Source organism: Homarus americanus, unplaced genomic scaffold, assembly GCF_018991925.1.
Source record: "Homarus americanus isolate GMGI-L3 unplaced genomic scaffold, GMGI_Hamer_2.0 scaffold51859, whole genome shotgun sequence".
NCBI classification, from domain to species: Eukaryota; Metazoa; Arthropoda; class Malacostraca; order Decapoda; family Nephropidae; genus Homarus; species Homarus americanus.
In genome coordinates, this window is record NW_024711292.1 from 11,200,522 (window position 1) to 11,226,124 (window position 25,603).

A 25,603-nucleotide genomic window follows, 5' to 3' on the forward strand; every position below is an offset into this window, starting at 1 on the left:
TGTGAGGAATAGTTGTTGATGTGCGTCCTGCGGACTGTGTAGATCTGTCGTGTATAGTGCGTGAGGAATAGTTGCTGATGCGTCTCCAGGACTGTGTAGATCTGTCGTGCATAGTGTGTGAGGAATAGTTGCTGATGTGTGTCTCCAGGACTGTGGTGATCTGTCGTGTATAGTGTGTGAGGAATAGTTGTTGATGTGTGCCTGACTGTGTAGATCTGTCGTGCATGGTGTGAGGAATAGTTATTGATGTGTGTCTCCAGGACTGCGTAGATCTGTCGTGTATGGTGTGTGAGGAATAGTTGTTGATGTGGTATGTCTCCGGACTGGTGTAGATCTGTCGTGTATAGTGTGTGAGGAATAGTTGTTGATGTGTGTCTCCAGGACTGTGTAGATCTGTCGTGTATGGTGTGTGAGGAATAGTTGTTGATGTGCGTTCCGACCGTGCAGATCTGTCGCATAGTGTGTGAGGAATAGTTGTTGATGTGTGGCCCAGGACCGTGTAGACCTGTCGCAGTGTGAGGAATAGTTGTTGATGTGTGTCTCCGGACTGTGTAGATCTGTCGGCAGTGTGAGGAATAGGTTGCTGATGTGTCTCCCAGGACTGTGTAGATCTGTCGGCAGTGAGGAATAGTTGTTGGATGTGTGTCTCCAGGACTGTGTAGATCTGTCGTGTATAGTGTGTGGAGGAATAGTTGTTGATGTGCGTTCCGGACCGTGTAGATCTGTCGTGTATAGTGTGTGAGGAATAGTTGCTGATGTGTGTCTCCGGGACTTAGACCGTATAGTGTGTGAGGAATAGTTGTTGATGTGTGTCTCCAGGACTGTGTAGACTGCCAGTGTGAGGAATAGTTGCTGATGTGTGCCTGACCGTGTAGATCTGCCGTGCATGGCGTGAGGAATAGTTGTTGATATGTGTCTCCAGGACCGTGTAGATCTGTCGTGCATAGTGTGTGAGGAATAGTTGTTGATGTGTGTCTCCGGACTGTGTAGATCTGTCGTGTATAGTGTGTGAGGAATAGTTGCTGATGTGCCCGGACTGTGTAGATCTGTCGCATATGTGTGAGGAATAGTTGTTGATGTGCGTTCCAGGACTGTGTAGATCTGTCGTATAGGTGTGAGGAATAGTTGTTGGATATGTGCGTCTCCAGGACTGTGTAGATCTGTCGTGCATAGTGTGTGAGGAATAGCTGCTGATGTGCCCGACTGTGTAGATCTGTCGCATAGTGTGTGAGGAATAGTTGTTGATGTGCGTCTCCGACCGTGTAGATCTGTCGTGTATAGTGTGTGAGGAATAGTTGCTGATGCGTGTCTCAGACTGTAGATCTGTCGTATAGTGTGTGAGAATAGTTGTTGATGTGTGCTCCAGGACTGTGCAGATCTGCTTCCGCATAGTGTGTGAGGAATAGTTGCTGATGTGTCTCCAGGACCGTGTAGATCTTCGTCGTGTATAGTGTGTGAGGAATAGTTGTTGATGTGTGTCTCCGTGACCGTGTAGACTGGGGTCGCATAGTGTGTGAGTGAATAGTTGTTGATGTGCGTCTCCAGGACTGTGTAGATCTGTCGTGTATGTGTGAGGAATAGTTGTTGATGTGTGTCTCCAGGACTGTGTAGATTCAGTCGTGTATGGTGTGTGAGTGAATAGTTGTTGATGTGTGTCTCCAGGACCGTGTAGATCTGTCGTGTATAGTGTGTGAGTGAATAGTTGTTGATGCGTCTCCAGACTGTGTAGATCTGTCGTGTATAGTGTGAGGAATAGTTGTTGATGTGCGTCTCAGGACTGTGCAGATCTGGTCGCAGTGTGTGAGGAATAGTTGCTGATGTGTGTCTCCGACTGTGTAGATCTGTCGTATAGTGTGTGAGGAATAGTTGCTGATGTGTGTGCCCCAGGACTGTGTAGATCTGTCGCATAGTGTGTGAGGAATAGTTGCTGATGCGTGTCTCCGACCGTGTGTAGATCTGTCGTGTATAGTGTGTGAGGAATAGCTGTTGATGTGTGTCTCCGACCGTGTAGATCTGTCGTGTATAGTGTGTGAGGAATAGTTGTTGATGCGTCTCCAGGACTGTGCAGATCTGTCTATAGTGTGAGGAATAGTTTTTGATGTGCGTCTCCAGGACTGTGTAGATCTGCCGCAGTGTGTGAATGCTGTTGATGTGTACCCAAGGACTGCAGATCTGTCGTGTATAGTGTGTGAGGAATAGTTGTTGATGCGTCTCCAGGACTGTGTAGATCTGTCGTGTATAGTGTGTGAGGAATAGTTGTTGATGTGTGTCTCCAGGACTGTGTAGATCTGTCGTGTATGGTGAGGAATAGTTGTTGATGTGTGTCTCCAGGACTGTGTAGATCTGCCTTATAGTGTGTGAGGAATAGTTGTTGATGTGTCTCCCCAGGACTGTGTAGGATCTGTCGTGCATAGTGTGTGTGAGGAATAGTTGCTGATGCGTGTCTCCAGGACCGTGTAGATCTGTCGCATGGTGTGTGAGGAATAGTTGCTGATGTGCGTCTCCGACCGTGTAGATCTGTCGTATAGTGTGTGAGGAATAGTTGCTGATGTGTGTCTGGTAATCGTGTAGATCTGTCGTGTATAGTGTGTGAGGAATAGTTGCTGATGTGTGCCCCTGACTGTGTAGATCTGTCGGGTATAGTGTGTGAGGAATAGTTGCTGATGTGTGCCCAGGACTGTGTAGATCTGTCGTGCGGCGGTGTGTGAGGAATAGTAGTTGATGTGTCTCCAGGACTGTGTAGATCTGTCGTGTATAGTGTGTGAGTGAATAGTTGTTGATGTGCGTCTCCAGGACTGTGTATATCTGTCGTGCATAGTGTGAGGAATAGTTGTTGATGTGTGTCTCCAGGACTGTGTAGATCTGTCGCATAGTGTGTGAGGAATAGTAGTTGATGTGCGTCTCCAGGACTGTGTAGACCTGTCGTGTATGGTGTGTGAGGAATAGTAGTTGATGTGCGGGCTCCAGGACTGTAGATCTGTCGTATAGTGTGTGAGGAATAGTAGTTGATGTGTGTCTCAGACTGTGTGTAGATCTGTCGTATAGTGTGTGAGGAATAGTAGCTGATGGTGTCTCCAGGACCGTGTAGATCTGTCGTGTGGCGGTGTGAGTGAACAGTTGTTGATGTGTACCCAGGACTGTGTGTAGATCTGTCGCATAGTGAGGAATAGTAGCGATGTGTGTCCCTGCGGACCGTGTAGATCTGTCGTGTATGGTGTGTGAGGAATAGTAGTTGATGTGCGTCTCCAGACCGTGTAGTATCTGTCGCATAGTGCGTGAGGAATAGTAGCGATGTGCGTCTCCAGACTGTGTGTAGATTCGTCGTGTGGCGGTGTGTGAGGAATAGTTGTTGATGTGTCTCCAGACCGTGTAGATCTGTCGTATAGTGTGTGATGAAGAAGTTGTTGATGTGTGTCTCCAGGACTGTGTGTGGTGATCTGTCGCAAGCAGTGTGTGAGGAATAGTTGTTGATGCGTCTCTGCGACTGTGTAGATCTGTCGTGTATGGTGTATGTTTGAAGTTGTTGATGTGTGTCTCCGACCGTGTAGATCTGTCGTATAGTGTGTGAGGAATAGTTGTTGATGTGTGTCTCCAGGACCGTGTAGATCTGTCGTGTATGGTGTGTGAGGAATAGTAGTTGATGTGTGTCTCCAGGACGTAGATCTGTCGTAGTGTGTGAGGAATAGTTGCTGATGTGTGTCTCCAGGACTGTGTAGATTCCGCCTAGTGTGAGGAATAGTTGTTGATGTGTGTCTCCAGACTGCAGATCTGTCGGTATAGTGTGTGAGGAATAGTTGTTGATGTGCGTCTCCAGGACAGATCTGTCGCATGGGTGTGTGAGGAATAGTTGCTGATGTGCGTTCCGACCGTGTGTAGACTGTCGTGGCAAGTGTGTGTGAGGAATAGTTGTTGATGTGTGTCTCCAGGACCGTGTAGATCTGTCGTGTATAGTGTGTGAGGAATAGTTGTTGATGTGTCTCTTGCGGACTGTGTGTAGATCTGTCGTGTATAGTGTGTGAGGAATAGTTGCTGATGTGTCTCCAGGACTGTGTAGATCTGTCGCATAGTGTGAGGAATAGTTGTTGATGTGTGTCTCGGGCTGTGTAGATCTTGTCGTGTATGGTGTGTGAGGAATAGTTGTTGATGTGTGTCTCCAGGACTGTGTAGATCTGTCGTGTATAGTGTGAGGAATAGTTGTTGATGTGTGTCTCCAGGACTGTGTAGATCTGTCGTGCATAGTGTGTGAGGAATAGTTATTGTTGATGTGTGTCTCCAGGACTGTGTAGATCTGTCGCATAGTGTGTGAGGAATAGTTGCTGATGTGGTGTTCCAGGACTGTGTAGATCTGTCGTGTATAGTGTGAGGAATAGTTGCTGATGTGTGTCTCCGACCGTGTAGATCTGTCGTGTATGGTGTGTGAGGAATAGTTGTTGATGTGTGTCTCCGACCGTGTAGATCTGTCGTGTATAGTGTGTGAGGAATAGTTGATGTGTGTTCCAGGACTGTGTGCAGATCTGTCGTGTATAGTGTGTGAGGAATAGTTGTTGATGTGTGTCTCCGACTGTGTGTAGACTGTCGTGTATAGTGTGTGAGGAATAGTTGTTGATGTGTGTCTCCGGACTGTGTATCTGTCGCATAGTGCGTGAGGAATAGTTGCTGATGTGTGTGTCCCGACTGTGTAGATCTGTCGTGTATAGTGTGAGGAATAGTTGTTGGATGTGCGTCTCCGACTGTGTAGATCTGTCGTGCATAGTGTGTGAGGAATAGTTGTTGATGTGTGTCTCCAGGACCGTGCAGATCCGCCGTGTATAGTGTGTGAGGAATAGTTGTTGATGTGTGTCTCCAGGACTGTAGATCTGTCGTGTATAGTGTGTGAGGAATAGTAGTTGATGTGTGTCTCCAGGACTGTGTAGATCTGTCGCATAGTGTGTGAGGAATAGCTGTTGATGTGTGCCCCGACCGTGTAGATCTGTCGTATAGTGTGTGAGGAATAGTTGTTGATGTGTGTCTCCAGACTGTGTAGATCTGTCGTGCATAGTGTGTGAGGAATAGTTGTTGATGTGCGTACCTTTGCGACTGTGTAGATCTTGTCGCATAGTGTGTGAGGAATAGTTGCTGATGTGTGTCTCCAGGACTGTGTAGATCTGTCGTGTATAGTGTGTGAGGAATAGTTGTTGATGTGTGTCTCCACTGTAGATCTGTCGTATGGTGTGTGAGGAATAGTTGTTGATGTGTGTCTCCAGACTGTGTAGATCTGTCGTGTATATGTGTGTGTGAGGAATAGTTGTTGATGTGTGTTCCAGGACTGTAGATCTGTCGTATAGTGTGTGTGCGGAATAGTTGTTGATGTGTGTCTCCAGGACTGTGCAGATCTGTCGCATAGTGTGTGTGTGAATAGTTACATGTGCGGCCCCAGGACTGTGTAGATCTGTCGTGCAGCAGTGTGTGAGGAATAGTTGTTGATGTGCGTCTCCAGGACCGTGTGCAGATCTGTCGTGTATGGTGTGAGGAATAGTTGTTGATGTGTGTCTCCAGGACTGTGTAGATCTGTCGTGTATAGTGTGTGAGGAATAGTAGTTGATGTGCGTCTCCGACCGTGTAGATCTGTCGTGTATGCGTGTGAGTGAAGAAGTTGTTGATGTGTGTCTCCAGGACTGTGTAGATCTGTCGTGTATAGTGTGTGAGGAATAGTTGCGATGTGCGTCTCCGACCGTGTAGATCTGTCGTGTATAGTGTGTGAGGAATAGTTGTTGATGTGTGTCTGGTGACTGTGTAGATCTGTCGTGTATAGTGTGAGGAATAGTTGTTGATGTGTGTCTCCGACTGTGTAGATCTGTCGTGTATGGTGTGTGAGGAATAGTTGTTGATGTGTGTCTCCAGGACTGTGTAGATCTGTCGTGTATAGTGTGTGAGGAATAGTTGTTGATGTGTGTCTCCGGGACTGTGTAGATCTGTCGTGTATGGTGTGTGAGGAATAGTTGTTGATGTGTGTCTCCAGGACTGTGTAGATCTGTCGTGTATAGTGTGAGGAATAGTTGTTGATGTGTGTCTCCGACCGCGTGCAGATCTGTCGTGTATAGTGTGTGAGGAATAGTAGTTGATGTATGTCTCCAGGACGTAGATCTGTCGTGTATGGTGTGTGAGGAATAGTTGTTAATGTGTGTCCTGCGGACTGTGTAGATCTGTCGCATAGCGTGTGAGGAATAGTTGTTGATGCGTTCTCGGGACTGTGTAGATCTGTCGTATAGTGTGTGTGAGGAATAGTTGTTGATGTGTGTCTCCAGGACTGTGTAGATCTGTCGTGTATAGTGTGTGAGGAATAGTTGTTGATGTGTGTCTCCAGACTGCAGATCTGTCGTGTATAGTGTGTGAGGAATAGTTGTTGATGTGTGTCTCCAGGACTGTGTAGATCTGTCGTATAGTGTGTGAGGAATAGTTGTTACGTGTGTCTCCAGGATCGTGTAGATCTGTCGTGTATAGTGTGTGAGGAATAGTAGTTGATGTGTGTCTCGGACCGTAGATCTGTCGTGTATAGTGTGTGAGGAATAGTTGTTGATGTGTGTCTCCGACTGTGTAGATCTGTCGTATGGTGTGTGAGGAATAGTTGCTGATGTGTGTCTCCAGGACTGCAGATCTGTCGTGTATAGTGCGTGTGAGGAATAGTTGTTGATGTGTGTCTCCAGGACTGTGTGTAGATCTGTCGTGTATAGTGTGTGAGGAATAGTTGTTGATGTGCTTCCAGGACTGTGTAGATCTGTCGTGTATAGTGTGTGGTGTTAGAGGCCGAGCAGCGGTACTATATGACTGTCAGTGAGGTAACCAATTATTGACAAAATTTCGCACAGTCGTCAGTTTAACACGTTCATTGTCAATTTCACACGTTCCTTGCCAGTTTCGCACGTTCATTGTCAGTTTACACGTTCATTGTCAGTTTCACACGTTCATTGTCAGTTTCACACGTTCATTGTCAGTTTCACACGTTCATTGTCAGTTTCACACGTTCATTGTCAGTTTCACACGTTCATTGTCAGTTTCACACGTTCATTGTCGGTTTACACGTTCATTGTCAGTTTACACGTTCATTGTCAGTTTCATATGTCCGTTGTCAGTTTCACACGTTCATTGTCAGTTTAACACGTCCACTGTCAGTTTACACGTTCATTGTCAGTTTTACGTTCATTATCAGTTTACACGTTCATTGTCAGTTTCACACGTTCATTGTCAGTTTCATACGTTCATTATCAGTTTCACACGTTCATTGTCAGTTTCACACGTTCATTGTCAGTTTCACACGTTCATTGTCAGTTTCACACGTTCATTGTCAGTTTACACGTTCATTGTCAGTTTCACACGTTCATTGTCAGTTTCACACGTTCATTGTCAGTTTCATACGTCCGTTGTCAGTTTCACACGTTCATTGTCAGTTTCACACGTTCATTGTCAGTTTCACACGTTCATTGTCAGTTTCACACGTTCATTGTCAGTTTCATACGTCCGTTGTCAGTTTCACACGTTCATTGTCAGTTTCACACGTTCATTGTCAGGTTTTCACACGTTCATTGTCAGTTTCACACGTTCATTGTCAGTTTCACGTTCATTATCAGTTTCACGTTCATTGTCGTTTACACGTTTATTGTCAGTTTCATACGTCCGTTGTCAGTTTCACGTTCATTGCCAGTTTCACACGTTCATTGTCAGTCACACGTTCATTATCAGTTTCACGTTAATTGGCAGTTTCACACGTTCATTGTCAGTTTCACGTTCATTATCAGTTTACACGTTCATTGTCAGTTTCACACGTTCATTGTCAGTTTCACACGTTCATTGTCGCACGTTCATTGTCAGTTTCATACGTCCGTTGTCAGTTCACACGTTCATTGTCAGTTTCACACGTTCATTGTCAGTTTCACGTTCATTGTCAGTTTAACACGTTCATTGTCAGTTTCACACGTTCATTGTCAGTTTAACACGTTCACTGTCAGTTTCACACGTTCATTGTCAGTTTAATACGTCTGTTGTCAGTTTCACACGTTCATTGTCAGTTTAATACGTTCTTTGTCAGTTTCACACGTTCATTGCCAGTTTCACACGTTCGTTGTCAGTTTAACACGTTCACTGTCAGTTTCACACGTTCATTGCCAGTTTCACACGTTCATTGTCAGTTTAACACGTTCACTGTCAGTTTCACACGTTCATTATCAGTTTCACACGTTCATTGTCAGTTTAACACGTTCACTGTCAGTTTCACACGTTCATTATCAGTTTCACACGTTCGTTGTCAGTTTAACACGTTCACTGTCAGTTTCACACGTTCATTATCAGTTTCACACGTTCATTGTCAGTTTAACACGTTCACTGTCAGTTTCACACGTTCATTGTCAGTTTAACACGTTCACTGTCAGTTTCACACGTTCATTATCAGTTTCACACGTTCATTGCCAGTTTCACACGTTCATTGCCAGTTCCACACGTTTATTGTCAGTTTCACACGCTCATTGTCAGTTCCACACGTTCATTGTCAGTTTTACGCTTGTATTAAGGTAGAAGAGTTCAGCCACTGGCTTAGGTCAGGTTAGATAAACTATTGCCAACTTTTTTCAGTTTCAAGTGAGAGAAAACAGCTTCATTTTTACATTATATATTTAGTTTAAATTTCCAAAGCTTGTTCAGAAAAAAAATAGGTAAGCTTAATTCAATCACTGGATATACCAATACAAAGTAAATTTATTCAGTGTTACAGATAAACGTAGATACACTAAATCATTAACTTAATCAGTATCTCAAAAATTTATTCTCCATAGTTACTCAGAAGAAACCTAACATGGTAGCACTGTCAGACCTTGACCCCCCAAGACTAGCATCTTTGCGAAATTGTCTACAGAAGAAAATTGTTTCTCACTTCACCAATATCTAAAACAAGCTGGAGGAATTAAAACCTTATATTTTGTTTGGGCGATATTTTCTTTTTTCTTTTCGTCCTGAACTCGAATCTAGGGTGAGGCGCTGACTACTTTACATTATACGAATTGTTGTCGATATCATGAACCAACCAAACCTATATAACCTAACATACTTATCCTAGGGTAAAAGTATATTATATTAAGTTTGGTACGTTAGTTTATGATAGGTTTGCTGGTTTGGTTGGTTAGGTTAGGTAGCTGAGTACCGTTTGTCACCAGATGAAGCGCAAACAATCATGGCGTCCTCGAAAGACAGAGAGCAACGAAGAACATCAAAGGCGACAAAAGAAGGAAGAAATGATAGAGAAATGCCAAGACGTGGGCAGGAAACATCAAGAAACACAACACGATGAGATTACTGTAGGCTTCACACTTCTCAACCCACCATCTGCACACACACACACACACACACACACACACACACACACACACACACACACACACACACACACACTCGGGAAATCTTTTGCCCTAGCTCCCAGAAGTTTAATTTGGGTCGCAAGATTTAATTTCAGGGGTGAGGAGGTGTGTATTTGCATGTGTTTGACTGTGTGAGTGTGTGTGTTTACATGTGCTCTCCTGGGAGGGGCTGAGGGAGAGACAGGTCGACCGTGTGTGTGTGTGTGTGTGTGTGTGTGTGTGTGTGTGTGTGTGTGTGTGCGCGTTTTAGGAGGTGCTGATGGAGAGAGGTCGACATTTGGTGAGTGTGTTGGGTGTACTGGGAAAGGCTGAGAGAGGAGTCGAGGCTTGGGTGTTGGCAGGGGCTGAGAGAGAGGGGAGAGAGGTCGACACCTGATGCTGGGAGGAGCTGAGGGAAAGGGATCGACGCTTTGTGTGTGAGGGTTGAGTGTGTGGCCTCAATAATGTATTTGTGATATGCGACGTCTTCATTATTATTTATCGATGAGTGGGATGTGTTCGGCAGGGAGGAGGATGTGTGTTACGCTGTGTAGCGGCAGTTGTAGGTCTCTCTCTTTCTCAGTTCACAGATTTACCGTGATATTTGCAGCAACTCTGTAGGCAACTTCATTGAGCATATCTTAAAAAAGCATCATGTTTTTTCGTCAGACTGGTAATGGTACAGGAGGAGGGAGGGAGGGAGGGACATATTTTAGTTCCCTGTTCATCTGTCTGTTGATTTGAATGTTGGTGTGTCAGCCAGTAGGTCATAATTTCAATTCCCGACCAAGATGTATCACACACACACACACACACACACACACACACACACACACACACACACACACACACATACATACATACATACATAATAATGAAAGCCCCTCGAAATCGAGGATGGCCGGCCCAAGGGCCACCTAGGCGTGAATTACTTTAAAGTGTAGAAGCTGTCGCCAACACAACAACCACACCCTGAATTAACGAGCTGCATGACCCAGTGTCAAGGAATAGTCCAAGAAGACCGGACAACTCGCCAACTGCACTGGCTGACCATTACCCCGGAATACGATCTGCAAATCGATTAACATCCAGGTTCCCAATTACTGCTGGGTAGACAGAGGCAAATGGCGTAAAGAAACTTGTCCATAGTTTCACCTTGCCCGGGGATCGAACTCGGGTCCACTCGCTTGCGAGGCGAGGATGCTGAACATTACAACACAGGTTGCCATACATACACACGTTCGCGTCGAGGAGAACTACAGTGCTTCTCCATGCTGTTGAATGGTTGATGCGTCGTATTCATGTTTGTTTCGATATTGACTCAGATTTCAATCGTAGTGATGTTGTTTGTTCTCTTGTTTGGACCACAGTGAGGCAGATTAGTTTTGTTGGACTCATCTCTTGTTTAGACCACAGTGAGGCTGGTTGTTGAAGCTGTACTCATCTCTTGTTTAGACCACAGTGAGGCTGGTTGTTGAAGCTGTACTCATCTCTTGTTTAGACCACAGTGAGGCTGGTTGTTGAAGCTGTACTCATCTCTTGTTTAGACCACAGTGAGGCTGGTTGTTGAAGCTGGTTTCTTCTCTTGTTTAGACCACAGTGAGGCAGGTTGTTGAAGCTGGACTCATCTCTTGTTTAGACCACAGTGAGGCTGGTTAGTGATGCTGGACTCATCTCTTGTTTAGGCCACAGTGAGGCTGGTTGTTGAAGCTGGACTCATCTCTTGTTTAGACCACAGTGAGGCTGGTTAGTGATGCTGGACTCATCTCTTGTTTAGACCACAGTGAGGCTGGTTGTTGGAGCTGGACTCATCTCTTGTTTAGACCACAGTGAGGCTGGTTGTTGAAGCTGGACTCATCTCTTGTTCAGACCACAGTGAGGCTGGTTGTTGAAGCTGGACTCATCTCTTGTTTAGACCACAGTGAGGCTGGTTGTTGGAGCTGGACTCATCTCTTGTTTAGACCACAGTGAGGCTGGTTTGTTGAAGCTGGACATTTGTTATTTCTTCTATCTGGTTTAGACCACAGTGGGGCTGGTTGTTGGAGCTGGACTCTTCTCTTGTTTGAACCACAGTGAGGCTGGTTGTTGGAGCTGGACTCTTCTCTTGTTTAGACCACAGTGAGGCTGGTTGTTGAAGCTGGACTTCATCTCTTGTTTAGACCACAGTGAGGCTTCCAGTTTGGAAATTTGGGCTGGACTCTTCTCTTGTTTAGACCACAGTGAGGCTGGTTGTTGAAGCTGGTTTCTTCTCTTGTTTAGACCACAGTGAGGCTGGTTGTTGAAGCTGGTTTCTTCTCTTGTTTAGACCACAGTGAGGCTGGTTGTTGGAGCTGGACTCATCTCTTGTTTAGACCACAGTGAGGCTGGTTGTTGGAGCTGGACTCTTCTCTTGTTTAGACCACAGTGAGGCTGGTTGTTGAAGCTGGTTTCTTCTCTTGTTTAGACCACAGTGAGGCTGGCTGTTGAAGCTGGTTTCTTCTCTTGTTTAGACCACAGTGAGGCTGGTTGTTGGAGCTGGACTCATCTCTTGTTTAGACCACAGTGAGGCTGGTTGTTGAAGCTGGTTTCTTCTCTTGTTTAGACCACAGTGAGGCTGGTTGTTGGAGCTGGACTCATCTCTTGTTTAGACCACAGTGGGGCTGGTTGTTGGAGCTGGACTCTTCTCTTGTTTAGACCACAGTGAGGCTGGTTGTTGAAGCTGGTTTCTTCTCTTGTTTAGACCACAGTGAGGCTGGTTGTTGAAGCTGGTTTCTTCTCTTGTTTAGACCACAGTGAGGCTGGTTGTTGGAGCTGGACTCATCTCTTGTTTAGACCACAGTGAGGCTGGTTGTTGGAGCTGGACTCTTCTCTTGTTTAGACCACAGTGAGGCTGGTTGTTGAAGCTGGTTTCTTCTCTTGTTTAGACCACAGTGAGGCTGGCTGTTGAAGCTGGTTTCTTCTCTTGTTTAGACCACAGTGAGGCTGGTTGTTGGAGCTGGACTCTTCTCTTGTTTGGACCACAGTGAGGCAGATTAGTTTTGTTGGACTCATCTCTTGTTTAGACCACAGTGAGGCTGGTTGTTGAAGCTGTACTCATCTCTTGTTTAGACCACAGTGAGGCTGGTTGTTGAAGCTGTACTCATCTCTTGTTTAGACCACAGTGAGGCTGGTTGTTGAAGCTGTACTCATCTCTTGTTTAGACCACAGTGAGGCTGGTTGGTGATGCTGGACTCATCTTGTTTAGACTGGTGGGGCTGGTTAGTGTGCTGGACTGTCTCTTGTTTAGACCACAGTGAGGCAGGTTGTTGAAGCTGGACTCATCTCTTGTTTAGACCACAGTGAGGCTGGTTAGTGATGCTGGACTCATCTCTTGTTTAGGCCACAGTGAGGCTGGTTGTTGAAGCTGGACTCATCTCTTGTTTAGACCACAGTGAGGCTGGTTAGTGATGCTGGACTCATCTCTTGTTTAGACCACAGTGAGGCTGGTTGTTGGAGCTGGACTCATCTCTTGTTTAGACCACAGTGAGGCTGGTTGTTGAAGCTGGACTCATCTCTTGTTCAGACCACAGTGAGGCTGGTTGTTGAAGCTGGACTCATCTCTTGTTTAGACCACAGTGAGGCTGGTTGTTGGAGCTGGACTCATCTCTTGTTTAGACCACAGTGAGGCTGGTTGTTGGAGCTGGACTCATCTCTTGTTTAGACCACAGTGAGGCAGGTTGTTGGAGCTGGACTCTTCTCTTGTTTAGACCACAGTGAGGCTGGTTGTTGAAGCTGGACTCATCTTTTGTTTAGACCACAGTGAGGCTGGTTGTTGGAGCTTCTCTTGTTTAGACCACAGTGAGGCTGGTTGTTGAAGCTGGACTCATCTTTTGTTTAGACCACAGTGAGGCTGGTTGTTGGAGCTGGACTCTTCTCTTGTTTAGACCACAGTGAGGCTGGTTAGTGATGCTGGACTCATCTCTTGTTTAGACCACAGTGAGGCTGGTTGTTGGAGCTGGACTCTTCTCTTGTTTAGACCACAGTGAGGTTGGTTGTTGAAGCTGGACTCATCTCTTGTTTAGACCACAGTGAGGCTGGTTGTTGGAGCTGGACTCTTCTTTTGTTTGGATCACAGAATCACAGAACCATAAATCTTCATAATCAGTCGTCTGAGGTGAGACAAGAAAATCGCCACTTTAACACTTGGCTCAGAAGAGACAAACTGTGGTGTTGATACGTTAATAGACGTACCTGTAGACTTCTGTATCGGACCAACTAGATGTCTTATATAAGGACTGTGAGTTTAGATGTGTACCTGTGCGTTGATTGATAAAATTTTATGTGTTACTTTAGTAATATATATGTGTCTGTACGGTGTGGTGGTCAGTTGGATATAGCTCTCTTGTCCTGCCCTATGGGTCGTTAGTTCGCGCCCAGTGTACTCACAGTAAACTTTACAGTTGGGACAGTGAAGGCGGTCGAGTGCAGTGCCATATGTGGAAATAAAAGTGATGCATGTTGATATAAAGATACTTGTTTGTTCATCCATTCGTGTACAAAACACACGCACTTAGGAGTATACACATGTTTGTATTAGCTAAAAGAGAACGAAGTGGAGAGGAGGTAACCCAGCACCTTGCATCACCCGGGGGACGCTCACACACACACACACACACACACACACACACACACAATCTTGCACTAGTTTATTATACATTCGTTTATTAGTGCGGGCTACCACTCTGACGGCCCAAGTAATGTCAGGCTACACCAACACCCCAATTTGTTCTCTAAACCATTACGAGTAACCTTTCTTAAAACCAACTCCATCTCATCTCTGCCGTTATGCGTGATTTGCAGTTCTTAAATCATCATCATCTAGGCTAGTGATCTTCATGATTTGTGGGCAGTAATGGCGGGTTAAGAGAGCCTACCTTGCTATATAGGTTCACATATACTCAATAATATACTGGTTGTTGTGTGAGGCCTGAGAAGAGGATTACCGGAGAATCGTGAGCATACAGTGTGTGGGATTTATGTAAGAGATTACTGGCGTGTTTTAACATACAGAGGATGGGATTTACTGTCTTGTTTACCCGTTATGGTGGTGGTGGTGGTGAGGTACCTACCTGCCAGCTCCCTTAACCAGCTGCATTGCTCTTCCTGGACAATGCTCTACTGGACTGAACCATAGAGTAACGGGGATATTGGCTTTATTAGAACTCGTGGATGGGGATAGGGAAAATGATGTGAATATGAAGATTGGGGAGCTAGATGCTTCAGAACTAGAGGTGGGGCAGGGGCAGTGTTAGGACTCCTGGTTGGGCTAGATGCTTCAGGAGAACTAGAGGTGGGGGCAGAGGGCAGTGTTGGGACTCCTGGTTGGGGAGGGCTAGATGCTTCAGAACTAGAGGTGGGGCAGGGCAGTGTTGGGACTCCTAGTTTGGGGCTAGATCTTCAAGAGCCCCAGGTGGGGTAGGGCAGTGTTGGGACTCCTGGTTGAGGCTAAATGCTCAGAACTGGGTAGGGCAGAGCCTTGGTGTTGCAGGACTCCTGGTTGAAGGGCTAGATGCTTCCAGAACTGGAGTGGGGCAGGTCAGTGTTGGGGAGTGTTAAAGATTTTTATTGTTGATAAATGGATTAGGTTTGTTTGTGTGTGTGTGTGTGTGTGTGTGTGTGTGTGTGTGTGTGTGTGTGTGTGTGTGTGTGTGTGTGTGTGTGTGTGTGTGTGTGTGTGTGTGTGTGTGAAGTGATGGTGAGGGAAAAATAGTAAAATGACGTGAGGTGCTCAAAAGAGGTACAAGTTTAACGGGTGTTTGCCTCCAAAAGACCTGACAGTCTAATTTGGGACTCAGTAAGCCAGTGTGTGTGTGTGTGTGTGTGTGTGTGTGTGTGTGTGTGTGTGTGTGTGTGTGTGTATTAGAAGCTGTACATAAGAGTAAATGGCTATGAAACCAAGGTAGGTCATCTGAATCTTCATAATGAGAGAGAAGAGACACCTTCAGGCTATCGTACATCTATGTGAAATTCCCCTCAAGCGACGAAATACCGAAAAAAAACTGTAGAGAAGTAATATAACGTTGTACTGTGTGGCAGGTGAACCCAGCAGTGTATTACCCGCGATCACCTGAGGCTAACGGTGGTTGGGTGAGGCAAGAGTTTTTTTTTGGTAAGTTTGGTTAGGTTAGGTTAGGTTAGGTTAGGTTAGGTTGGGGTAGGTTAGGTTAGGTTAGGTTAGGTTAGGTTAGGTTAGGTTAGGTTGGGTTGGGGTAGGTTAGGTTAGGTTAGGTTAGGTTAGGTTAGGTTAGGTTAAGTTATATTTAGTCATGATAAGCTGGGTTACGTAGGTGTCTTTTCTGGGTGCGGCAGCCGAGTGGATACAACTCTCTCCTGCTGCTCTAAGGGATCCTGGTTCGCTCCCGGACCACCCTCCGTCAGCCCAGCTATTGAATTGGTTCCTGAAGGTTTGTTTGACTTAATGACGTAATGTTAAGTTTAAGTTAGGTAAGGTTATGGTAAGTTAGCAAAGGATTGTTCAAGCTAAGTTAGATGTGTAAAGTTTAGTGTGATGTTAAGTTAGTCTACGGTACATTAGCTATGGATGCTGTAGATTAAGTTAAATTAATCAGGTTTAGATGTTTATGTTTCGGCTATGGTCGATTAGATGAGACAAGAATGGATTTTGGTGGATTATGATGGTAAGGTTTACGTTACGTTCTGTTTAGCGTACAGTTAAAGGTGAGAGAAGATACTGAGTCACTTACAGTCTGGGTCAGGGAGAGAGAGACACTGAAGTATACGTGATGTCAAGTGATGACCAATACCTGCACGTCTTGGTGATTAAGGACCACTCAACTCACGTCATGGTGACCGAGGACCAATCAACACACAGCTTACCCGCATACAAGTGGATTATGTCAACGTTGCTTTTATATTCGAGGTAGGGGGGAGGGGGGGAGAGTAACAACGGACCCGTACTTCCAAGCTGCCTCGCTGAACTGATTTTAAACCTAATATAAATGTGTGTGTGTGTGTGTGTGTGTGTGTGTGTGTGTGTGTGTGTCAAACCAGACTTTCAGTGTCCTACAAACAGGTATTAGTCAGCTGATAATGGTGGTGTGTGTCGTCTTGAGAGGCCGGGAACACCTCCATTAGAGGGTCGACTACCTTCCTACCACACAATGAGGACAGAGTGTGTGCGTGAGTTTATGATTGTGTTTTCATGCGTATTCATGTGATTTACTATTGAGGTCATGGGTGTACACACACACACACACACACACACACACACACACACACACACACACACACACACACACACACACACACACACATGTATAGATAACTCTCCTTATCACTACCACTACAACTACCACTACCACACCACCTCAGCCCTACTACAACCACCACTACCACACCACCCCTCACACCCCACCACTACCACACCACCTCACCCCACCACCACTACACACCCCACCACACTACAACTACCACTACCACACCTCACCCCACCTACAACCACATACCACACCACCCCTCCGCCCCACCACTACCACACCTCACACCCCACCTACAACTACCACTACCACACCACCTCACACCACTACAACCACCCTACCACACCACCCCTCACACCCCACCACTACCACACCACCTCACACCCCACACAGCTACCACTACCACACCACCTCACACCCCACCACTACAACCACCACTACCACACCACCTCACACCCCACCACTACAACCACCACTACCACACCACCTCACACCCCACCACTACAACTACCACTGCCACACCACCTCACACCCCACCACTGCAACTACCACTACCACAACTACTACAAGCTTGTGAGACCTCACTTGGATTACGCAGATCAGTTCTGGTCACCGTATTACGGAAAGGATATAGAATCCCTAGAAAGAATTCAGAGGAGAATGATAAGACTAATCCCGGGCATTAGGAACCTTGAGAATAGAGACAGGTTAAAGCGTCTTAATTTGCACTCCTTCGAGAGACATAGAGTGAGGGGCGATTTGATAGAGGTGTATAAATGGAAGTCAGGGCTAAACAAAGGGGACATTACAAAGGTACTCAAACTATCCAACCAGGAGCGAACTCGTAACAGTGGTTTTGAATAAGACAAATTTAGATTTAGGCGCGAAATAGGTAAACATTGGTTTGAAAATAGAGTAGTGGATTAGTGGAACAAGTTACCAAACATCATCATTAACTCGAATACGCTGGATAGCTTCAAACATAGGTTGGATGGATATATGAGCAATAGGGGTTGGGTGTAAATGGGACTGCCCAGTATGGTCCAATAGGCCCGCTGCAGTTTCCTCAATTCTTATGTTCGTATGTTCTTTAGTATATCATTACCGGGTCACACTCCCCACCACCCCACACCCCACCAACCCACACCCAACCAATCCACACCTCATCACTCACCCCCACCCCCACCACTTACTCTCCACCCCACCACTCACCCCCCACCCCCACCACTCACCCCCCCCCCACCACTCACCCCCCACCCCCACCACTCACCCCCACCACTCACCCCCACCCCACCACACACTCTCCAGATGCTCTCACCCCCCGCCACCTGATGTCACCTTGACTTTGTACAGATGGCCTAAATACTGGCCAGAACCAACTATCTTTTTTACAAGTCCTACTCTGTGCATCCGCCCTTGCTTGGCCTTGTTTAATATGCAAGGCTGAGAAGGGCGTATCCAGCAAGAGGCCGTGGGAGGGGGAAGTGGGGGAGGGGGAGGTGGGTAGACCAAGGTACGCGATGACCCTAGTGCATGAATGACATAAGGGCTGAAATGGGCGTGGAAGGGTGTTGGTTTCTGGTGAGGTCGTGTGTGTGTGTGTGTGTGTGTGTGTGTGTGCGTGTGTGCAATGTGTGTGCAACTCTCCGTATCCATCTCGAGAAAAATGTAATAACAAGCTTCCAATAACTAAAGAACGTAACAAACAGCAGTGGACCCGAGGAGAACGTCACCAAGAAGAACTGTAAGTAAGCAGTGAGCGGATAGTTGGGTCGTTCAAGACATTCTCGTCCTGATTAAAAGTCGCCCAGATGAAGACATCACCATGACAGGGCTACTCCGCCACGTACGAAGGGTCGATCTTCTCACTTAGACATTACACTGATGCAGTACATGCATCAGGGAGGGAGTCATGGTCATGATAGTTTTACCCCACGATCCACGGACTCCGATAGTCTTGTACTAAAACTAGCGTGACGAAGTCCAAGTGGTTCCCCCGAGATGGAGAAGTATCCTCACTATAGTGCTATCCCACGTTGCAGGAAGGTCGAAGTTCCTAGTCTAAGAAGGCAGTGGCGTAGCCCAGAGTGAAGGTGACGTGCCCTTTCCCAGCCTCTTGAGCCGTGAGGGTCGACAGTGGGCCCCTTCACAGCTACTGTCCGTGCCTCCTCAGGATGATCCAACATGAATATTAAATCCTTCAGCAGATCTCCTGCCGATATATTGTTCGTCCTGTACCTCATTAACATCTTAGACACCTGCTACACCGAAACCTGCCGCTCGTTTTTATATAACATTAGTGTGTGTGTGTGTGTGTGTGTGTGTGTGTGTGTGTGTGTGTGTGTGTGTGTGTGTGTGTGTGTGTGTGTGTGTGTGTGTGTGTGTGTGTGTGTGTGTGTGTGTGTGTGCGTGTGTGTTGGGGATTGAATGCAATGAATAATGTTGCTTAAAATGGGATCAGAGAAATAAGTAGAGCGAGAGAATAAGATGGAGTGTGTTGGTTGAGAAGGTGGTGAGAGAGAGGGAGAACCACAGATAGTTGTGACGGCACCGTGTTGTAAATATATATGACACCATATAAGTGACAGTGACACCATGTTGTAAATGATTATAACACCATATAAGTGATAGTGACACCATGTTGTAAATGATTATGACACCATGTTTAATGTCTTGAAAACAATATTGTTTTTCATGATGATGGTGGTGATAGTTATAGTAGTGGTAGTGGTGGTGATAGTTATAGTAGTGGTAGTGGTGGTGATAGTTATAGTAGTAGTGGTAGTGGTGGTGATAGTTATAGTAGTAGTGGTAGTGGTGGTGATAGTTATAGTGGTAGTGGTGGTGATAGTTATAGTGGTGTTATTCAGAGCGGTAGTGATGGGGAGGCTGGTAGCGATAACGTTGTCAGATGTGGTGGCAGCGGTGATGATGCCAATGGTGGCAGGGAGTGATATTTGCAGTGGTGGTTTTGTTGTTAGAGTTGATCACGGGTGGTGATGGTGTTAATGGTGGTAGGAGTGATTTTGGCAGATTGGTAATTGTTTATGGTGGTAGTGGCAGTGTTGGCAGGGCTGGTGGTGGTAATGTGGGCAGAGCTGGTGGTGGTAATGTGGGCAGAGGTGTTAGTGGAAGGGTACATTGACCAGGTTGCTTAAGGGTGGCACATTGTCTCATCTCCCCCGTGGCCATAGTCGAGGCTGCCCGAGTGCTGATACTACTGTATGTATGTGGTGTAATGACGTAATGGTCAGCATGCTCTCCTCGCAAGCCAGCGGACCCGGGTTCGATGCCCGGGCAGGGTGAAACTATGGGCAAGTTTCTTTACGTCATTTGCCTCTGTCTACCCAGCAGTAATTGGGGACCTGTATGTTAATCGGTTTGCGGATCGTGTTTCGGGGTAATGGTCAGCCAGTGCAGTTGGCGAGTTGTCCGGTCTTCTCGGACTATTCCTTGACATTGGGTCATGCAGCTCGTTAACTCAGGGTGTGGTTGTTGTGTTGGCGACAGCTTCTGCACCTTAAACAATTCACGCCTAGGTGGCCCTTGAGACGGCCATCCTCGTTACAAGAGGGCCAACCATTATTATTGTATGTATGTACAGTATGTGTCTTCGAGTATGTGTTTATAGCAGATTTACGAAGTCTCTCTCTCTCTCTCTCTCTCTCTCTCTCTCTCTCTCTCTCTCTCTCTCTCTCTCTCTCTCTCTCTCTCCTAACCACCACCCATCATTTTTGGTGGAGACAGAAGGCGTGAAAGAAGATTAAAGGTGGAGGAAGGAAATTACAGCTCGGAAATTGAATAAATTTAGGAGGAGGTAGGAGGAGGGTGTCTGACTGCCTTGCTACGGATTAGCAAAGCTAATAGTGTGTTAGGGTTGTATCATGGGTTAGTTATTGTCTGTCGGTACAGGCACTAGACAGCCTACCGTATCCCGTATATGGGTGTTTTGGGGGCCGACTCTACGAGCCGATGCTGGTCTAAGGAGGTTGTCTATTGCCTGGCCGTATAGATCGGGGGTGGTAATGGACCTTTTGAGATTTGGTAACTTTTTGGGAACCATGTATGGTTGTTATCGCTGTCTGGTGGGAGTCTTTGAAGAAGTTCTTGCTCTGATCGTTCTATCTTTTGCCAGACTCTGCTGGCCAGGGTGTGCAGCTGCTGGTTGATGGGTCTTATTTTCGGGTCTCTATGTATCTCGGCTGTGGTCCTAGTGAAGTGGTATCTTTCACCTGTGACGCATCAATCCTCCAAGCAGTGGCCAGCCTCTCTACCCTCCAACAGTAAAATAACCAGCACCTCCCCTCCCTCCCTCCATTCCCTCCCCTCCCTCCCCACCCTTCCCTTCCCCCACACGATCACTTGACGTCTCCCACCCATCTTCTTTTGACCATCTTATTTGTGGCCTCTTAACAGAACCTAACCATTTATTCAAGACCTTACCCTTGCCTTCCCTGACTCCTTCACCCTCCCTGACTCCTTCACCCTCCCTGACTCCTTCACCCTCCCTGACTCCTTCATCCTCCCTGACTCCTTCATTCTCCCTGACTCCTTCACTCTTCCTGACTCCTTCACTCTCCCTGACTCCTTCAACCTCACCCTCACCATCCCACATCCTTTATCAGGCCCCAAAAGATTTAATAGGCAAAGAGTAAGGATTATTTACTCCCTCCCTACCTTCTCCCTCTACTCACTTTCTCACTCTCATTCTCACCATCATCGTCTTTTAACTTCCTCCACCTTCCCTTATCCTCTCTTCCCCTCCCAACTTAACCTTCCTTCATCTTCACTTACCCTCATCCAGATGAGTGTCACACACACACACACACACACACACACACACACACACACACATTTCAACACCTCACCTGCGGTGTTCCCCAGGGGACCAAGATGGGACCACTGTGCTTCCTCATCCTGATCAACGACGCTCTATCGGACATTCCTCACAGGTGGAAGTACGTGGATGACTGCACTGTAGGGGTTTCAGTGGACAACACCGCACCAGACTACTCATCGCTACAAGGCACCCTGGACAGGCTACAGGCATGGACTACGGAGAACAAGGTCACCATCAACCACACCAAAACCGTAGTCATACACATCAATACCGCCACCACTCCAGTGCAAGCCCCAGCAGTCACAGTGGGTGCCCATCCTCTCCAGCTGGTGCAATCTGCCAAACTCCTGGGTGTAACTATAGACAACAAACTTGACTGGAAGGCCCATGTAAATAACACAGTCAAGGCAGCCTCGTACCGTCTCTACATGCTACGACGACTTACGTCACTTGGGACACCCACGCCAGAGCTGAGGACCATCTACAACGCCTTTATTTTTCCCAAACTTACATACGCGTCACCAGCCTGGTCGTCTTCTCTCAACTCCACCCAACAACGTCAGCTAGAGAAGGTACAGAAAAGGGCCTGCAGAATCATGCTCGGCGCAGAATACTCGGACTACACCAACGCTCTCTCCACCCTGGAAATGCCATCCCTAAGTGACCTCCACCACCAAGCACTGGAAAGGTTTGGCAGTGGACTACTGCACCACTCTCGTCATCGCCACCTCCTGCCACCTGCAGCCCCCCACCCAACTCGCGCAGTCCGCCACTACAACAAAATACAGCCCATAATAGCCCACACCGATAGATATAAGAACAGCACCATCCCATCTATTGTTAAAATAATAAACAACTCCTGATTTATGTTCTGTACAGCCCTGTAAATGTATTCAATGCATATTATATCATTATGTCTAAATCAAATGTAAGTCTGTATATTTTCAGCCACCGGCTGCAACTCTATTAATAAACCGTTTATTATTATTATTATTTTATTATTACACACACACACACGCACACACACACACACACGACTACTACTACTACTACTACTACTACTACTACTACTACTACTACTACTACTACTACTACTACTACTTTGCTGTCACTCAGAATCTAGTATGACGATCATCCAGCTATGATACAATGATATGAGTTATTAAGGATGTCACCTAGGCTGGTGAGTTTTGAGGTGACTAAAGAGACCGATACGGGACCCGCGTCGTTTACATTCGTTGCATTTGTGGAGGGCTCCATCTACTACGGCAGGGGCGGTGGCAGCGTCTCTCCGGCGTTGGCGCTTGTCTGCCTCGGTTTGCAGTCGGTCTAACTCGAAAGCATTGACACTTTCACGTGCGGTGCTCCTCCAAGCGTTACGATGTAAAGTAATCGACTCCCAGGTGAGGGGGTCGATTTGGCACTTTTTCAGGTTTGTCTTAAGACTATCCTTATACCTTTTCAATTGCCCTCCAGCGTTACTTTTCCTATTCGTTAGGTGACTGTAAAGTAGCTGCTTTGGCAGTCTAATGTCGTCCATGCGGGTAACATGGCCAGTCCAACGTAGTTGTTCATGGATAAGGTAGCCTCGATGCTCCTACAGTTGGTGTCAGCAAGAATACTGGCATTTGTTCTCTTGTCTTCCCAGCGAACTCGGAGGATGGAACCTAGACTACGTTGGTGAAAGTTTTCAAGTGCCTTGAGGTGCCTCCTGTATGTGACCCATGTCTCACTGCCATATAGCAGGGTGGGGAGGACCACTGCTCGATATACGTGCAGCTTTGTAGATAATTTCAGCTCCCTACAGCTGAAGACACGATTTCGGAGTCTGCCAAAGGCTTGAGATGCACATCTGATTCGTTGCTGAATCTCTTCATCGATGTCTGCGGTGGTGGACAGGTGGGAGCCGAGATACCAGAGTGGGTAACATTAGAGAGAGTAGTAGTGTTAAGCTGGATGGATGGTGGAGGTGTGTCTAAACCAGGGGAAGGTTGAAAGAGAATCTGAGTTTTACAAACATTCACCTCAAGGTCGAAGTGTGCATATGCGTCTGCGTAGGTGTTCAGGATCTCCTGTAGGTCGTGTTCAGTGTGAGCAACTAGGGTGAGATCGTCTGCATACTGTAGTTCAGTAATGGAAGCTACCGACACCTTGTTCTTGCCTGGAGTCGTTTTATGTTGAAAAGACCTCCCTTCACCCAGTACTCGATGTTCACCCCGCTGGCTAAATTGGCACTGGCACGAGTAAGGAAGGCAGCCAAAAAGATGGAAAAGAGAGTTGGTGCCAGCACACACCCTTGTTTAACCCTTCTTTGGATGAAAAAGAACTCTGACTGGGTGCCGTTGTGCAGGACTCGTCCGTTCATGCCATTGTGGAGTTGCCTCACAATGGTGATGAATTTTGTTGGGCAGCTAAACCGGCTGAGGGTCCACCAGAGGGCTTCCCTGTTGACCGAGTCGGAAGCCATGGTTAGGTCGATGAAAGCCATGTATAGGTCACGACGTTGTTCTCTGCACTTTTCCTGTATCTGGCGGGCAGTAAAGATCATGCCAGTGGTGCCACGTGATGGTCTAAAGCCACATTGAGATTTTGGGAGGAAAGTTTCCGCCTCAGCAAGAAGTCTGTTTAGGAGGACTCAGACGATACTCTTGCCAGCTGTGGACAGTAGAGAGATCCCACGGAAGTTGCCAGTCTGACCGGTCTCCCTTGTTCTTATAAATATTGACGACGGAGGCATCTTTAAGAGCTTAGGGGATTTCCTCCTTTTCCCATATATTTTCCAGGAGGGAATGGACACTGCTAGTAAACAGAGGTCCTCCTGCTTTATATACCTCAGCTGAGATGCCATCAGGTCCTGAGGCTTTGTTATTTTTCATCTATTTGATGGCAGTAGCTACCTCATCCAGGGATGAAGGAATGGCTGAGGTGGGTCAGCTCTGGATGCTGAGGGACCTGCTGGGTAGTCAGGATATCCACATCGGTGTTTTTGTTGAGCAGTGAATGTTGGTGCTCTTTCCAGTGCTGAAGGATGCCTTCTTCGTCTTAAATTAGGGAATTACCATCAGATGAGCAGAGAGGGCCTGAGCCATGAATGACTGGCCCATAAAATGTTTTAGAGGAATTGGAAAATTCGCACATCTTGTGCTGATCTGCAATTTTTTGTGCTTCACATACTTTAGATTGTGAAGTTCCCGCTGGGCTGCTGATTTCTTCTTGCGGAAGGTATCAGCTTTGGTCCGAGACTGAGGGTTGTTCTGCCAGTCAGAAAAAGCAACACACTTATCATTGATGATATTTTGATTGCTGGGTCATTTTCATCAAACCAGTCCTGGCGTATTCTTTTGATTTGGCCGAGGGTCTCTCTGCAGGTTTTTGTCCTAACATTATTAAGAGTATCCCATTCGGCACTGGGATTCACGTTGTTTGCTGTTGGGTTTTTTTTAAGCCCATGTTCGAGATGCTCTCTGAAAGCATGTGCTACCGCTGGATCCTCCAGACACTTAGTATTAAAACCTCTTCTGGAGGCTTGCTTCCTTCGCCGTTTTCGGGCAATGTGAAGTGAGAGCTTGGATCTGACAAGTCGATGATCAGTGTTACAGTGGTCTGAGCCACGCATGGCACGGGTGATAGGACATCTCGGCGATCTCTTTCTCTGACAATGATGTAGTCAATGAGATGCCAGTGTTTGGATCGTGGGTGTTGCCACGAACCTTGAACTTGTGGGGTTGCCTAAACAAGGTATTGGTGATCGTGGGGTTGTGTGCAGCACACTTGCTGAGGAGGAGTAGGTTGTTGGGATTACACTTGCCTAGTCCATTTCTCCCTATAGTTCCCTGCCAAATGTTAGCATCTCTGCCAACTCTGACATTGAAGTTGTCAAGGAGCACAACCCTGTCTTCTCTGGGGATAGAGGTTAGCACTTTGTCAAGATCGGCGTAAAAGGCCTCCTTGATGTCATCCTCTGTATCCAGTGTTGGGGCGTATGCACTGATGAAGGAGGCATGACGTGAGTGATTCAGTGATACTCGAAGCGTCATGAGAAGCTCGTTCATCCCAATAGGCTTTTCATTTACCCTGTGTGGGATGCGTTGGCGAATGGCAAAACCAAATCCATAAATGCGGTTTCTCTCCACAGCAGGCTTACCCTTCCAGAAGAAGGTGTAGCCAGA

The 25,603-nt window shown here is 46.7% G+C and overlaps 1 protein-coding gene across 1 annotated transcript in view; it reads left to right on the forward strand.

Annotated features, from left to right (window-relative positions):
• The window catches only part of LOC121867254 (tensin-like), a 60,577-nt gene extending 51,663 nt beyond the window's left edge, over nt 1–8,914 (forward strand). The window contains exon 8 of the mRNA XM_042367157.1: nt 8,802–8,914. Within this exon, the coding sequence (XP_042223091.1) occupies nt 8,802–8,914 (113 nt within the window). The remainder of the gene's footprint in view (nt 1–8,801) is intronic.
• Nucleotides 8,915–25,603: the final 16,689 nt, after the last annotated feature.